Source organism: Vicia villosa, linkage group LG6, assembly GCF_029867415.1.
Source record: "Vicia villosa cultivar HV-30 ecotype Madison, WI linkage group LG6, Vvil1.0, whole genome shotgun sequence".
NCBI lineage: Eukaryota > Viridiplantae > Streptophyta > Magnoliopsida > Fabales > Fabaceae > Vicia > Vicia villosa.
Window position 1 is genome coordinate 129,969,416 of NC_081185.1, and position 15,246 is coordinate 129,984,661.

Here is a 15,246-nt window from a genome sequence, read left to right on the forward strand (position 1 = left end):
AAGATTGTTTCTAATATAAGTCACTGGAATTGTGATGAATAATTTAGCACAAAAAAACAAAAAAGAAGCTCAATTCCTATGAACTTTGAAACAGAACACAATAATGTCATGTTCTAAGATCCAATTTCTTTACCCGCTGTCCAACTCACAAAACAATACAAAAGTTTAGACCATTTATCCTCTCCTTAATAATTGGATTGACTAACAAGTTGGAGCACATTTCCTCTAGATATGAAGGATATCATCTTTAGATGTTTGATTATATTCTCAAACGTAAAGGCACTATAACACTAAAAAAAAACAGTATTACTTAATTTAACACCACACTTATCCAATAATTTTACAACCAAAGATTCACAGTTATAATCTTTAACTCCATTGGCAAACTTACTTGATGAATTGATGAGTCATACTAAAACAAAACAATTTTTGTTCACCTACAATTATGCCTCACAAGCAACAATTTCAAGTCCTAATTTTAATATTCCAAAAATAAAAATTCCATCGCTTGAAAGCCAATACAATTGTGAAATGTCACATAACGTTGCTTAAGGCAAACCCAAAAGTATTGCAATTGCCACCCCTATTGAACTATAAAAGAGACCCTAAATGAATGAGCCAATAAACTCAAAGCTTGTTCATAATTCTTTTGATAAACTTGCTTTAAGAGTTCAAATATTTAAAGTCATTGCAAATTCTAACATGGAGGGAAAAAACAAGAGGCTAGCAGTTTTGGTAGGGTGCAATTACCCAAACACTCCAAATGAATTACATGGTTGCATAAATGATGTGTTGGCTATGAAGGAAACATTGGTGAAGCGTTTTGGTTTTGATCGTTCCAATATCGAGCTTCTCACAGATGAACCTAAAAGTTCTCCGTCGACTATGCCAACTGGGGCTAACATTAAGCAAGCACTAGCTAACATGGTTGATCGAGCTGAATCAGGAGATGTTCTTTATTTTCATTATAGCGGACATGGAACTAGGATTCCTTCCACGAAATATGGACATCTTTTTCAACACGAAGAAGCTATTGTACCTTGTGATTTCAATCTTATCACAGGTTTGTACAAATTATTTTTCAATGAAACACGAAATTGTAGGTATGAAACAATTTGGTATTAAAACTAACAAACTTTTATTGTTGTTATTGTCTTTTATAGATTTGGACTTCCGGCAAGTCGTGAATCGGATTCCGAAAGGATCAAGCTTAACAATTCTTTCAGATTCATGTCATAGTGGAGGCCTAATTGACAAAGAAAAGGAGCAAATTGGACCATCTAAATTGGAAGTACAAAAAAATGCCACATTGGAACAAAGTCATAATAAAGCAAAAACTATTCCTTATGAGTCAATACTTAAACACCTCTCATCATTAACAAACATAAACACAACAGACATTGGAACTCATTTACTCGAGTTCTTCGGCTCCGAAGCGAGTATGTTATTTCGTCTTCCTTTACACGATCTCGATTTGTTCCAACCATTGAAACCCGATGAAGGGATTCTGTTGAGTGGTTGTCAATCTGACGAGACTTCCGCGGATATGAGTCCGAATATGAGTAACGGAAAGGCTTATGGAGCATTTAGCAATGCAGTTCAGATTGTGTTGAAGGAAAATAATGGTAAATTGAGTAATAGAGAGGTTGTGATGAAGGCTAGAGATTTTCTACAAAGACAGGGGTTTGAGCAACATCCTTGTCTTTATTGTAGTGATGAGAATGCTGATGATGTCTTCTTGTTGCAATCTTAGGACTCAGATTTGTGATATTTATGTTGTTCATATTTGTAATATTGTATGAATTTTATGTTGTTCAAATTGAACTATTTGTGATATTTATGTTGTTCATATTTGTAATCTTGTATGAATTTTATATATGAAATAAATGGAAATAAGTTTTAATTAATGAACAAAACATTGTTTCAATATGAGATCTAAATTTTATATGTTTTGAAAAGTTTCCAAAAGTGATGCAATTTTACATTCATAATAAATAAATTGATCACCACACAATTTTATTTTATTTTGGCTGTTGAAAATGTAATCCTTATAATCACCATTCATTGCTGGAATTGAACGAGTTGTATATTTCTTATGAATTTCAAATCATAATAAAGGCATACTTATTATCTTAATTTGTCAACATCGTTCGCTGATGAGTCTTAATCCTGTCGCATATACATTCATTAAGCCACTTTTGTTTGTGACATTTACTAAAGTTGTCATATTTTTCATGGTCAATGCCATGGTTGTTAGGCCAATCTAATCGTACGCTCTTTCCATGTTTCAAACTAATTAGCACTTTAGAGTTTAGAGCATCGACATTACCACCTAATCTATAATCTATAATATAAAAAAAAAAATCTAGAAAAGCCAATATTACCCTTTCTTCTTTTGCCAACACGTCACACTTTTGGGGTATTTATTGTCTAATTGAACCAATTTTCAACTTTGATTTAAATATGGTTGCAAGGGATCGTCTTGATCTTTATGTGAACTACGTTCATTTTTTTTTCATTTCCAAAACAACATACTATCTTGTCTAATCAATCAATCTTTATATGACCGGCTTCCAATTTTTTATCATTTCCAAAGTAACATATTAGTCCTGTCTAATCCGTCTACAAATTACTTTTCTAATGTCTTTATTATATTGCAATTTAATGTTTCAATGAATGACCATCTTTATTGCATCCATACTATTCTCTTTTATAAGTTTGATGGATAATTTCCTTTTTCAATCTATTACTAAGTAGTGAGATTATGTTAAAATTAACCAAATGTTTCCTCTTGAGATTGGTAATGCTATTTTGCAGGTTCCCTTATTAGAGGAGGTAACCTAGGACTGCTTAGTATGGAAAGAGGAACAAAGTGGTATGTATACTGTGAAAACAGGCTACAAGCTTTGGTTGCACAACCGCCGCAACCATATGGTTAGTAATGTGGGAGGGGATTGACACCACATGAGGAAGATTAAAGCTCCACCAAGGATCAAACACTTAGTTTGGAGGATTTGTAGGGGATGCCTTCCTACCAGTTGTAGATTGAGACAATGTTATGTTCCTTGCTCCACTTTTTGTCAACTTTGCGAAGGTGGTGTAGAGGATGAGTGACATGTTTTTTGGGGTATCCCAAAACAAGAGGTTGTTGGACTATTGCAGGGCTAGGTGAAGTTATTGGCACTATACTTGAGCATGAGAGTGATGTGAAGTCGGTACTTCATGACATTTGTCAGATGGAAGATATGAGGGTTACATGTAGAATGACGATTATGCTATGGGTGTTGTGGAAGAATAGGAATAATTGGATATGGAATAATGAGAAGAAATATGCAATCTAATTGGGCATGCAGGGGTACAATGTTTGGAAGGAATGTGACAAGGCTTAGAATATCTAGGAGTCAAGCACTATAGAAGATTACCATGTGGTAGCCCCCCCCCCCCCCCCCCCCCCCCCCCCCCCCCCCCCCCCCCGTTTTGGGTGGGTCAAATGCAATGTGGATGCAGGTTTTAATAATCAGTCAAATACTACTAATAGAGGCTGGTGCTTCAAAGACTGTTCTGGTCGTTTTATTTTGGCAGGTACTTCGTGGGACTTTGGAAACCATACAGTTGCGGAAGCAGAAGCTTTGACACTTAAGGAAGCAATTCAAGAAGCTATTCATATGCACTTAGAGCACATTATTATTATTTCTAGTATTAAGCAACTTTTAGTTTTACATCCCGATTTCGAGGTAAAGTTTATTAAATGACAAGTGAATTCAGTTGCTCAGCTGTTAGTAAGGGCGACCAATTCTCAGTCTAGTGATCTAGGCGTATGTCTCATTATTCAATTCCTCTTAGTATTGAACAACAATTATGTTATGAAATGATATGAGTTTGTTCCGGTAAAAAAAAAACTCCCACTCTTACTACTCAAATTTAAAATTTAAAATTTAAAAATCAAATATCAAACTTCTCCTATTCACTTCTTATAACACTCATTTTCTTTATAAAAGTAAAGTCTCTCTTGATTTATTTCCAAATTTTTTTCTCTTGATTTCTTCCCGTCACTTTTTTATGCATAATTTTTATTTCCTTCTCTTCTCTCTCATTTTTATATTTCACTATACTTTCTATACTTTCTCTAATAATTATATTTATTTACAAAAAAAAAATTAAAAATTATTTTTCCTTTTCTCCAGTAACATAAATTTCTCCCAGTATTTTTCATGACATGGTTGATAATAATAATCAAAGTTGATTTTTCCACTTCATATAATCACCATATATTTTGTTAATTTACAATTTAAAAAAAATACATCATTTTTGTATTTCAATATTTTTTCCCTTTAGCTCAGCTAAACAAATATTTCGAGTGAATCTTTATTTTTGATAAATGTTAAAATTATTAAATAAAATTTTATTAATTATTAAATAAGTTATACAAAATCTAAATTAATTTATAAAAATACATAATTTCTTCTTCTTCTTATATTAACGGTAAATAATATAAATAATTATAAGTCTATATTATTCTTATATTACCTTGAGGAATTTTAAGTTTATATTCACGTGTTAATTCATTTTTCATTATTCTCGAGTTAGACAAATCCTTCCCATCCCGCGAGCACATAAGTGAACTTTAAATCAAAAGTACACGCTGTTAAAATATTTTGTCTCAGGTAGTTTTTCCTACCTCAGTATCTAGGAGCACCTTTTGCAGATACTTTGACACATATATGTGTTCCATCTATTGCATCGATACAATCCTAACCCCATATTATAATTCTTTATCAATAAAATCTATGACTACTAGAAATTTTAGTCTTTTTGTGTAGGGAATATAATTTATTAGTAACAAATTTTACCTTAAAATACGAGTCGAATATATAACTATTAGAAATTTAAGGAGGGACTGTTGAGCCATCAGGTTAGCCAAGAAATTTTTCTTCTAATTCAAGAATAACTCTCAAAATTTGATGAAGATGATGACTAATAGTCTCGCCGAAACGACGGAACCATCAAGTAGCTTGTAATCCCCCTTATCTTTCTAACATGGGGTGAATTACAAGCTATGGGATGTGTAATATGGGGTGGCATGGAAAGTTGTAGGATGTTGGTTGTTTGTTATGAAAAGGGACAAAAGAAGTGTGAGTAAGAAGGAAAGATAGGAAGCTATTGATAGGGGAAATTTAGGGTAGTGATACGGGGTGGGTTAGTATGAGGTGAGGGTGATTGGTTGATGAGGTTTGAGGTCAGTTGGGCAGGCGCATTGAGAAGGTACAATGCAACCAGGGGTGAAAAACGAGTCCGACCTTTCTGGCATGTCTATTTTTGCTGCATTTCTTTATAGGGAGAGTCAAGGTTTTAGTTCCTCACCCTTTAATATGCACTCTATCCTTTATAGTGGGCTTTTGCAGATGTAGACATTAACAATAATTTTTTCTCCAATTTTTAGCCTTTAGAGGTACAAGGCTCGCATTCCCACCCCGCCATGCCTTCATTTTTATGGGACAAACCAACATTGTAGGCTCGCACCCTCACTTATACTCGCACTGTCCTGCTGCATTTCTTGCGAGTTCTCATAGGACGTTTTTAAGCAGGATGGGCAAGCCCGTTTGCCACTTCTAGGTACAATATATGGGTTGGAGAGATAAAAAGGTATAATATTTTGAATTAAATGTTATACTTTTAGAATTGGTGTTGATAAGGGAAGAGAAAAGTGGACCAATTTTGATTTTGGAAAATCGTGGGAAATCCACATGTATCACGAAGACGATTGAAATGTATAGTGTGACGTCGCATGTGATTAATGATGAAGGGTTAAGACTTGTATTTGATGGAAGTAGGTGAGATCTGTGGTTGTGATGGAATGTTAGGAGTTTAAAAATGATTTGTACTTGTTTATTAAAAAACCAGGGGTATGTCTTGTTGTTTGTCAATTTAGTATTTGGTTGATTTGTTAAAATTGAGTCTCCTCACATAATCGCACATTCCATAGTTAAGTGCTTAATCAATTTTACGTATGCATAAATCAAACAATTTAGTTAAAGTCAACGCAATATGTTTTTAGTCAAATAGTTGAAGGCTTCAATCAAGAATCACATAATAGCATGGTTCAAGTTACAACAAGTTTCAATTTAGAATAACTCCCCACTTTTGATAAAATTTGATATTAAAGTGTGATTCAAACAAAAAAGTTGGCTTACCCAAATAAAACTAATTGTGAAAAATTAGGATTTTGATTTTGTCCACTTGATACGGATCACAAGGTCCCTGATTTGAATCACAAAAAAGGGCTGACTCGAATTAAACCATGGTTGAAATTCCGGATTTTGATTCTATCAATGTGATTCGAATCACAAAAATTGTGTGACTCAAATCATAACAATCCTAATTTGAATAAACCAAATCAACTTCATGGGTTTTTAAGTCTTGATTCAAATCATCACTCTCTTGACTCAAGTCATAACCTTTGCTTGTGACTCGAATAAAGTAGGTGTTTTTTCTCTCATTCTTGTGTTTTATCTCTAACACATATATAAATTGTTTTTCAAAAATTCCTCTTATAACACTTCCATAACATTATTTGATTTAGAAATCACAATACCCATTTTATCTTAAACTTTAAAAAGGCTTTTGTATATTTTTTTGAGCTTTTCAACACCAATTTTTTCACCTTCATCTTCTTACATGTTCTATTTTCGTTGGGGGTTAAGTTCTCATCTTAGGGTGTAAGATTCATGTCAGAAGGATCATTCTTGTGTGTGGTTGCGATGCAATATTGTGTGTCATACAGAGTTCCCAGGTATTAATTTCATACAACATATTTAGGCGTTTACTGGGTGGAAACATTTGGTTAACGTCTACCGACCAATTCCCCTTACAGGTTAGCTCTAATGGTTTTGGATAAAAACAGTTCCTAGATTCACGGACCTCGTTTGACAATAGTATCGACGTAGCAAATACTTGCCGACTAATAATACCGTTAAGGAGTTCTACTCCAGGTGAGGTCTTTATGCCAACCAAGCGAGGCATCCGTCTAGAAGGTTAACACTACACAACCATCGACTCAAGTTTATATAGAAGAGGTCATAACAACAATTAAGGGTTCTAATCACCAGGTCCATAGAGTCATTGACCCATAATGAAAATTTTATCGACGTAGCCAATACTTGCAGGCCAATAACACTTCCAAAGGATCTACTCTAGGTGGAGATTTTATGCCAACCAAACAAGACATACGTTTAGAAGGTCGAACACTACAAACCACCATCTTAACTTATGTATTTACTCAGACTCAGGTATGAAGCCTCTCTCAAAGTATCACTGAATCACCCAGAAAAAATTCCCAACACATCATAATATACCAACAGCAGGAATATGATAGGAAATAAAACATTTGACAAATAAGAGATAAAAAGCACAAAGAAGAAAGCAAATAAACAATCAAAATACTCAACACAAAGATAACTAAATTAGGGTGGACTCTCTTAGGAGGTACAATCCCTAACAAAGTCTTCAGATGTCGCGACGCGAAAAATACTCGAGCATAAGGAATACTCGAAATAAAACATAGTCACCACCAAAATTTATTTATTCCAAAAGGAAAAGGAAAATATCGATAAAACCCATGAAGAAAAGAAAATGGTTGTCACAATGAAAAAGAGATTTCGAGAGTTAATTATGAAAGGGGAAAGTATTAGCATCCCTCACATCCGTTGTATTATCGATTCGGTGGGTAGAACGCTGGCAATATGCATCACATGCTAACCATAATTCTTTCTGTACGAACTGGACTTATTGCCGTCTACAAATCTGCCGTATATGGTATTCAATGTGTGGCATGCTGCACTCTGTCCCTATTCTCCCTGTACATTCTGAGTCCTCTTGGTTGAAGGGATTCTTCCTTGGAATTCCTTCTATGGTGATCCTTTTCTCTCTGCGCCTCAACCTTCCTTCTACATGTATTTATGCAGGTGACGTGTCTAGATCAATTTCATGATCTCCTGTTTCAAATGGTGAAAATTTTCAGTATGGTGATCCCACACTCTATGGTATTCAATCCATTTGTCAATATTCATCTCCATTATATTTTCCTTGTGCGGGTTTGGCCCGGGAAGGATCTTTGCATGGAAAAGCTCTTGAAAAATTCTCTCCTGCTTTATATTCAATGGGGTGAATTATTTATATGGCTTTTGATTGGGTTTGAACGTTGCTTTATCCTTCACATCCATTGTCTTTTTTCTACATTGCTCTCCTTCCTTTTAATGTAACACTTTGGTTGTGCCATTATCTCTTTCGTCATCGTCGCCGACTTATGGGCTAGGGTCTCATTGAAATGCATAGCTTTGAGGTTATTGTGGAAAGACCCTACGAACACCTCTTGATTAGGAAGGGTGACTTTAATTGTCTCTTTGTTAACACAAACCAGGTATTCTCACAGCCACCCGGTCTGCCCTCAGCAGACATTGAAGAGACTTGTATTCTACACCTTTTTACGCTTCTGGCAGAAAAATGACGCATCATTTTCCTAGACAAATCCATATAACTGGTTATGGAGAACATTGAGAGGCTCATGTACCAACATAAGGCAACATCCTTCAATGTGCCTGCCATCAACTTGCATTTCAATGAGTCAGTAGCACCAATGATAACCATCTGAGTGTTGAATGTAATGATATGCTTTTGAGGGTCGTTTTCCTAGACAAATCCTGATATATGGTTATGGAGAACATTGAGAGACTCATGTACCATCATAAGGCAACATCCTTCAATGTGCCCGCCATCAACTTGCATTTCAACGAGTCTGTACCACCAATAGTTCGTTCTGATGACGCAGGTCTTTCACAACAACGAGTACTTCCTCTATGCCAGCCTATAACCCTTGATTATTCTTGATGGTTACTCTGCACATTGTGGGATAGTAAGATTGGTGGTCTGAAGAGTTTTGTGTGGCCCAAAAATATTTTACTGGACCCCACGGTGGACGCCAAATATTCACGCAAGAATACTAAATTGCTAATGGATAACTCCTCGGAAGCAGGCTAGAAGTAGTCACAATGGATTATTTTCTATATGTGAGTTGAGTTTTCCTTTTTTGACTTGTTGGGTCTCTTTTATACTCCATCCACTACCTGCTCCAAGACAATGTCTGCAAATGTCATTAATAAGCTTAATGAGCATTCTCAGCCATTTATTCGATAATTCTCACATGGGGGAGACATGTCCGACCGTATTAATTATTGCTCATAAATGCATGTCCAATGATATCTTGACTAAGTCAGCCTTCACCACATCAAACCTCAAAAATGGACTGTGCCCGATCTGGTTGTATCCATTACCTGGCCCGACTTTATTTTTCCATGATGTACGATACATAATATTGAGAGAGAGTACATTTAACAAAACAATTAAGAGAACACTTGATTCACTATTACTCAAACAATAAATATCTTGTGCCTATGTGACGATATACAATCGACTGACCCATATGCACTCTTTAGCAATAACAGTTGAGCACATCCATATAACATCCGATGTATACACTGATTTATTTTAAGAGGAATGCTACAGTTACACTAAAATTTACACCCAAAGCCTACACCGTATCATTTTATGTGAGGGTTGAATACAATTATATACACGCACATGTTTTTAGGTGACAAAAAAATATTATAAAGATTAAAAAACCGTATAAAATACGGTGTAGTGTAAACATTTAGTGTAAACTTAGCATTCCTGTTATTTTAATGACATGTTTCAGAAAACAAATTGATAATAAAAAATAAAATTCATAAAGAACTTGGTGTCAAATGGGGAATCAATGTAGGTGTCCTTAAGTCAATCTTTGTCCAATTTTTGTTATTATGATTGGAACAAAGTCCCCTTAGCTGGCTTTAGAATCCATTATAGTTGTTTCTTTGTAAGGGTTGCACCTCTAGTATAATTTTTCTTTAATCAATTGCTTTCTAAAAAAAATGTAGGTGTCCATGAAACATTAGAAAAAAAAAAAACAACAAAAATAAGCATATATAGCACATTGCAGTTTGACTTCAGTATTCATAATGAGCTTCATGCATATTTGGATGTCCACCTTGCTTCATGCATCTCTAGTCATTATTTCATTTTCCTTTTAACCACCCGCCCTTCAACTTTTCCCTTCTTTGCCGGGACAGTCATTGAGATCTCGTGCACTGCAACAAACCTCACTCCCTTACAATTACTTCACTAATCACGCTAATAATCACTGCAAAACTCAACCACCAATTAACAACAAAAAAAAAGCCTAATTATATATTACCGTTTTATTTTTCTTAAAAAAAAAACATAAAAGAAGAAAAATGATGAAAAGGGAAAAGAAACCGAACCATGATGATAATTAACACACCACGTGCAATTCACTTTATTTTCACCTTGTTCTTTCTTCAGCATCGTAACCGTTATACCCTTTATTACAATTTACACCACTCACCTAAACTAGCTTTGAGAAAAGTAAAAGAAAACAATGAAGAGACAAAGCAGCACGGTGTCTCCGTCGTCGTCACGGCGAGAAAACACGCCGGAGAAAATTCACGTCAAGACTATCGGCTGCATGTCCGGCATTCTCCACCTCATTTCCAATTCTAATTCCCGTCATCATCGTCGATTTCTCACATTCGGTTCGTTATTTTGCTTCACATTCTCAGAGAATTTGGTTTAATTAATTGCATAATGTTAAATATTCTTTTTTCTTCTTCTCAGGAAAGAAACCGTCTAAGAATCACGGTGGTTCCATTTCCACCGCTACTGTCAATCCTCAACCAGAAAAAACGAAGGAGAAGAAGAGCAATGAAGTATCCACCGTTGGTAATCCGAAATCGTCGTGCGAGGTTCCGAGGAGTCCGACTTTACCGGCGGAGTTACGCTGGAAGTCTGTGGAGAATAATCGGGAGGGACCGGCGTTAGTGGCGAGGCTGATGGGATTAGAGGCGCTTCCCTCATCGCCGGAATCGGTGGTGGAGAAGCGACAGAAGCTGTTGGGAGCGTTGCAGAGATGTGACGACGATCTCAAAGCGCTGAAGAAAATCATCGAAGCAGTTCAGACTCCTGACGCGACACCGTCACCGAAGGCGGTAGTGGCTAAGCGGACGGTTTGTGAGGTGAAGTGTTCGGTGGTTAACGGTGAGCAGCAGCAGCCGAGTCCTGTGTCTGTTCTAGACGAATTCACTCGTTCGCCACTCAGTTCTAACTGCCACTCGGGACGACATTCATTTGGTTAGTCTTCAATCTTCTTAATTTTGGTTGTTGCTTAATTTGCTTTCTGATTAGTTTTAAATGCTAATTAATTTCTTTCAATACACTGATTCCGTATAATTAGTACTAGAGAACGGACACAAACCTACAACCAATAAAAACAGAGAATATAAATTTATTTAATATTAATCTCGTTTTTAATTGGCATCATGGAGGGTGGTTGAGATAAAAGAGGAGAGAGACAATTTAATTTTTAATTTTTAATTAATAAAAAAAAATATGATTGATTGTGTGTAAGTACATGTGGTATGGTTGTGTCCATCTAAGTATTTTTCTTAGTACTAACTCCTGGAAAATTCTTAGGTGGACACGGACCTAAGAATTTGTTTTACACACAACCAATCACATAATTTTAATTATTTAAAAAATAAATTAAGAATTTTCTCTCTCCTTCATAATCTCAACCACCCCATGAATCCAATTAAAAATAAAATAAAAATAAAAATAAATTAAAAATTACTCGTTTCTTATTGGTTGTGCCTAAGAATATAGATTTATAACCCTGTCCATGCAAGAATTGCTCCAAACTCCTATTTAATTTGATTTCATACAAAAATCAATGTAGTGTGTAAGTGTAGTATTAAACTATTAATAGGGATCATGCACACTTTGTGCTGTGACAAATTAAGTCCTTTATTTGACTGCTGATATAAAATAAACGAATGTAGTACACCCTGGTCATATAAAAACACAATTGCTAACTTTTTCTTTTTTCAAGATAAAATCTAAGAATAGGTTTTATGGTTTTTTATAAACGATTTTTAAATGTCAAAATCAATCCTCTTAAATACTACATTCATTATTATAGGAGATACAATCTTACTATGCATAAGTCTTTACAATCTATTGTTTTTGATGGAATAAAACTAAAAATATCAACTATAAATGGTGTAAAAACATGTTGATTGTTGAAACAAATTTTATGTGAAGCAGCTTTGAAAGTTGCTTGACCCACAGTAAAATCTCTAGTCCTCACCGTGGAGAATCTCAGTCAAGTCTACACATGTATGTTTCTCTCATTTTCACTAATACACCAAAACATCTGCTGACCTAAGAGTCGATCTCCCCGCCTGTGGGTCAGTAAAAAAATTCACATCTTTCATCACCCATATCCCTTGCGCCCTTAAATATATCAAATCGGACACCCCTAACAAAATCATTTTGATATTTGAATTCTAAAAGTTTCTTGCGATGAATAGCGTGTTTCTCAAATGTATTCAAGCACGCGTTGCGGCAAATCAGACAAACTTCATCAACTAAAAATTAAGAAAATCTTAAGCTGATATTTAAGAATGATACGATACTCCACCAATAATATATGTTGGTATAGACTTATCAATAGAGATAGTAAGAAGAAACTCTTAAGCATGTGACGCTTGTAAACAACCAAAAACTACTTTCCTTTTATGTAGTACTTAAGACTAATTTGTTGTTCGAAAATATTCCTTTTCAAATTAAGTTTCGGACCACGTGTTTTTACTTAAAGATAAATAACATAATTGTCATTCTTATATAAAAATGTTTACCATCCATAAACTAAAGGATGCATGTAATAGACACAATGATTTTGGATCAAAAAGCAAAGTACATGCCTCTGCTATCCATGATTTTAGAATTTCAAATATAAAATCACTCTAACTTCTTCTATTTCATTCCATCATGACCATCATATATAGTGGCAGACAAATAAATTTCATTCTGACCCTTCAATCATCTAACACCTAATTAATTAACAGTGATTAATTTAAAGATAATTGATAAGGGTTCTTACTTTCCATATGGCCTTGCAATAATTCTGCACCTAATTTAACAGTGATTAATTTCCTCTTCCTAACTATTATTACTATTATGTTTCTCTCAATCAAACCATATTAAAGAGAAGTCAAGTGCCAGTTATGTTCTAGCCCAATAAACTAATAAATCATGGTACTTTAGTGGATGGATCATGGACCACTATTTTGTACTCTAAGGACAATCTATACCTCATGCCATAATAAGAGACAGTCAAAAGATATTTCAAAAGATAAAGGAGGGAAGAGAAAGAAAACAATACTCCACCCACCACACTTTGGATAACTTTACCTGCCACAGCTCATGCAGAAAAGCACTTTTTCAGGGAATTGTTAATTTTTAACCCCAACACCACTCCCTCCCTACAAACAAGAGCCTTGTTGCTTGGTACTGCAGTTCTGCAGGAATATTCATGCGTGTGGTGGCCTGATGAAAACATTGTCAGAAAAGCACTTATCATTGAGGCCAACTCCAATTATAACACAGTACATAGAATTTAGAAATGTCCATTAATTGCTAACTTAACCATAAAAAATACCAACATGTGTCTTCAAGTAATAGTACTAACAAATACTAGTATTGATTGTTTGATTATGACGAGTTTATTTTATGCACAGCACGAATACAACAAACGAAGCAGCAGTTACTGAAGAAGCCAGGAGAAGAAGAAATCAGCAGCACATTATATATGCACGAGAGATTACCGAACGAGTTGGTAATTAATAAGAAAGTGAATGAGGAGGATCGTTCAATAATGTGGAGCAGTAAAGGCATGATCAGAACTGTAGAGGAGGTATGTAGAGACGTTGCTTGGGGAGAAAATAGAGAGGTTGGAAGAATAGGATTGGCTTTGCAAGATTGTATCTGCAGAGATTTGGTTGACGAGATTGTTAGAGAATTAGGATGCTTGTATACTTTGCCATTTGAGGCATGTAAGAGAAGACTCTGCTTCTAAACTATATATGATCAACATTATTCTGTTTTTTTTTTTTTTGGTTATGTTGATTTTGTGATTGTTTGTTTGTTTTTTTTTTTTTAAATCGTATATGTTAGTATGTGATTTCCTTAAACTTATATCTGTCTTGATTTAGCATGCTATTCATTCCATATAATCGAAAATCAATTTATTTATTAACCTTGTTGGAAATTTCATTAAAGGTATTTTGTATGTATTCTTTTATAGTCACGGTGTTATAAAATTTCGAAAAAAATTTACTAGAAGAAGAAAAAGAAATTTGTTTATGAGTTTTAATGATCTTGCAAATAGAAGAATTAAATCATACTTCATTATCTTTGTCACACAATTTACGTAATACTAAGTAAATTGTATTATAACCTTTTAACATTCAAAACAACTCAAAGGTAGGATTAGAGCTCTTATCAATAGTACAAGAATCAACAATTTTACTGTTGTCACCATAAGAAATAAATTCTCCTTTCTTAGGTAAAAGAAGAAAATATATGTTATTCGTTGTCTCTTAACTTTAGCCTGGTGAGAGGTTGTTGCATTGGAGTATTTCTTGGTGTTATTCGTTATCTCCTCAGCCTGGTACTGTTGATGTATTTATAGCCCCAAAGGTCTTGAATCGAGTGAGTCAAGTCTCCCTAGAATATAGAAATCTTCCCTGAAATGGGTGGTTGATACCCATAAATAGAGGAGATGTAGTTAAGCCAAGTACCGATGGATGACCTAATATGATCTCCACGTATGATCGCGGGTTATGGATGAAAAAACAGGAAGTTTGGCTAGGGATGGCAATGGGCAGGGTACTATTGCGGTTGTGTGTGGGGCATGTGGGTGTATTGGTTTTGATATTGGCTTTGGGGTTGGGTGCTTGTGGATCTCCGTCGTCGTTGTGTTTGATGGGAGGTTGTTGCGTGTTGGGTTTGGTGTTGGTATTGCTGTTGGGTGGTGAACGGTTGTTGGTATTCTTGTTGGTATGCTTGTTGGGTGGTGTACGGTGGTTGGTATTGTTGTTGTTGATTTGATGTCGATGCCCAACGTGTGCGTGGGTCGACCAAATACCTCGGCTCAGCCACAAACATTTCAGGGTTAGTAACCGATCTATACCATGTGATATATTGACGTGTGTCTTGCATACGATGCTCATCAGGGAAAATAGGAAAAAACAACACATGTCGGGTACGTCTCCTCCACATCCCACACCACTCCGGTGA

At 35.2% G+C, this 15,246-nt stretch overlaps 2 protein-coding genes across 2 annotated transcripts; both read left to right on the plus strand.

Annotated features, from left to right (window-relative positions):
* The first annotated feature begins 542 nt into the window (after positions 1-542).
* Positions 543-1,840, plus strand: LOC131612375 (metacaspase-9-like). Its single transcript, XM_058884172.1, has 2 exons — positions 543-1,063; positions 1,164-1,840. Exons 1-2 carry the CDS (start codon positions 610-612, stop codon positions 1,751-1,753), a joined length of 1,044 nt encoding a protein of 347 aa, XP_058740155.1. The 5' UTR covers positions 543-609; the 3' UTR covers positions 1,754-1,840.
* Positions 1,841-10,203: 8,363 nt separating this feature from the next.
* LOC131612376 (uncharacterized) lies at positions 10,204-14,051 on the plus strand. The gene is made up of 3 exons (XM_058884174.1): positions 10,204-10,643; positions 10,726-11,238; positions 13,686-14,051. Exons 1-3 carry the CDS (start codon positions 10,490-10,492, stop codon positions 14,021-14,023), a joined length of 1,005 nt encoding a protein of 334 aa, XP_058740157.1. The 5' UTR covers positions 10,204-10,489; the 3' UTR covers positions 14,024-14,051.
* The last annotated feature ends 1,195 nt before the right edge of the window (positions 14,052-15,246 follow it).

Excerpts from the sequence above, each read along its gene's own strand:
- LOC131612376 (XM_058884174.1), top strand. The coding sequence starts at position 10,490 with ATGAAGAGACAAAGCAGCACGGTGTCTCCGTCGTCGTCACGGCGAGAA. Across the intron at positions 10,644-10,725 it reads TCGTCGATTTCTCACATTCG|GAAAGAAACCGTCTAAGAAT; the intron begins GTTCGTTATTTT and ends TCTTCTTCTCAG. Across the intron at positions 11,239-13,685 it reads CTCGGGACGACATTCATTTG|CACGAATACAACAAACGAAG; the intron begins GTTAGTCTTCAA and ends TTTTATGCACAG.
- LOC131612375 (XM_058884172.1), top strand. The coding sequence starts at position 610 with ATGAATGAGCCAATAAACTCAAAGCTTGTTCATAATTCTTTTGATAAA. Across the intron at positions 1,064-1,163 it reads TGATTTCAATCTTATCACAG|ATTTGGACTTCCGGCAAGTC; the intron begins GTTTGTACAAAT and ends TGTCTTTTATAG.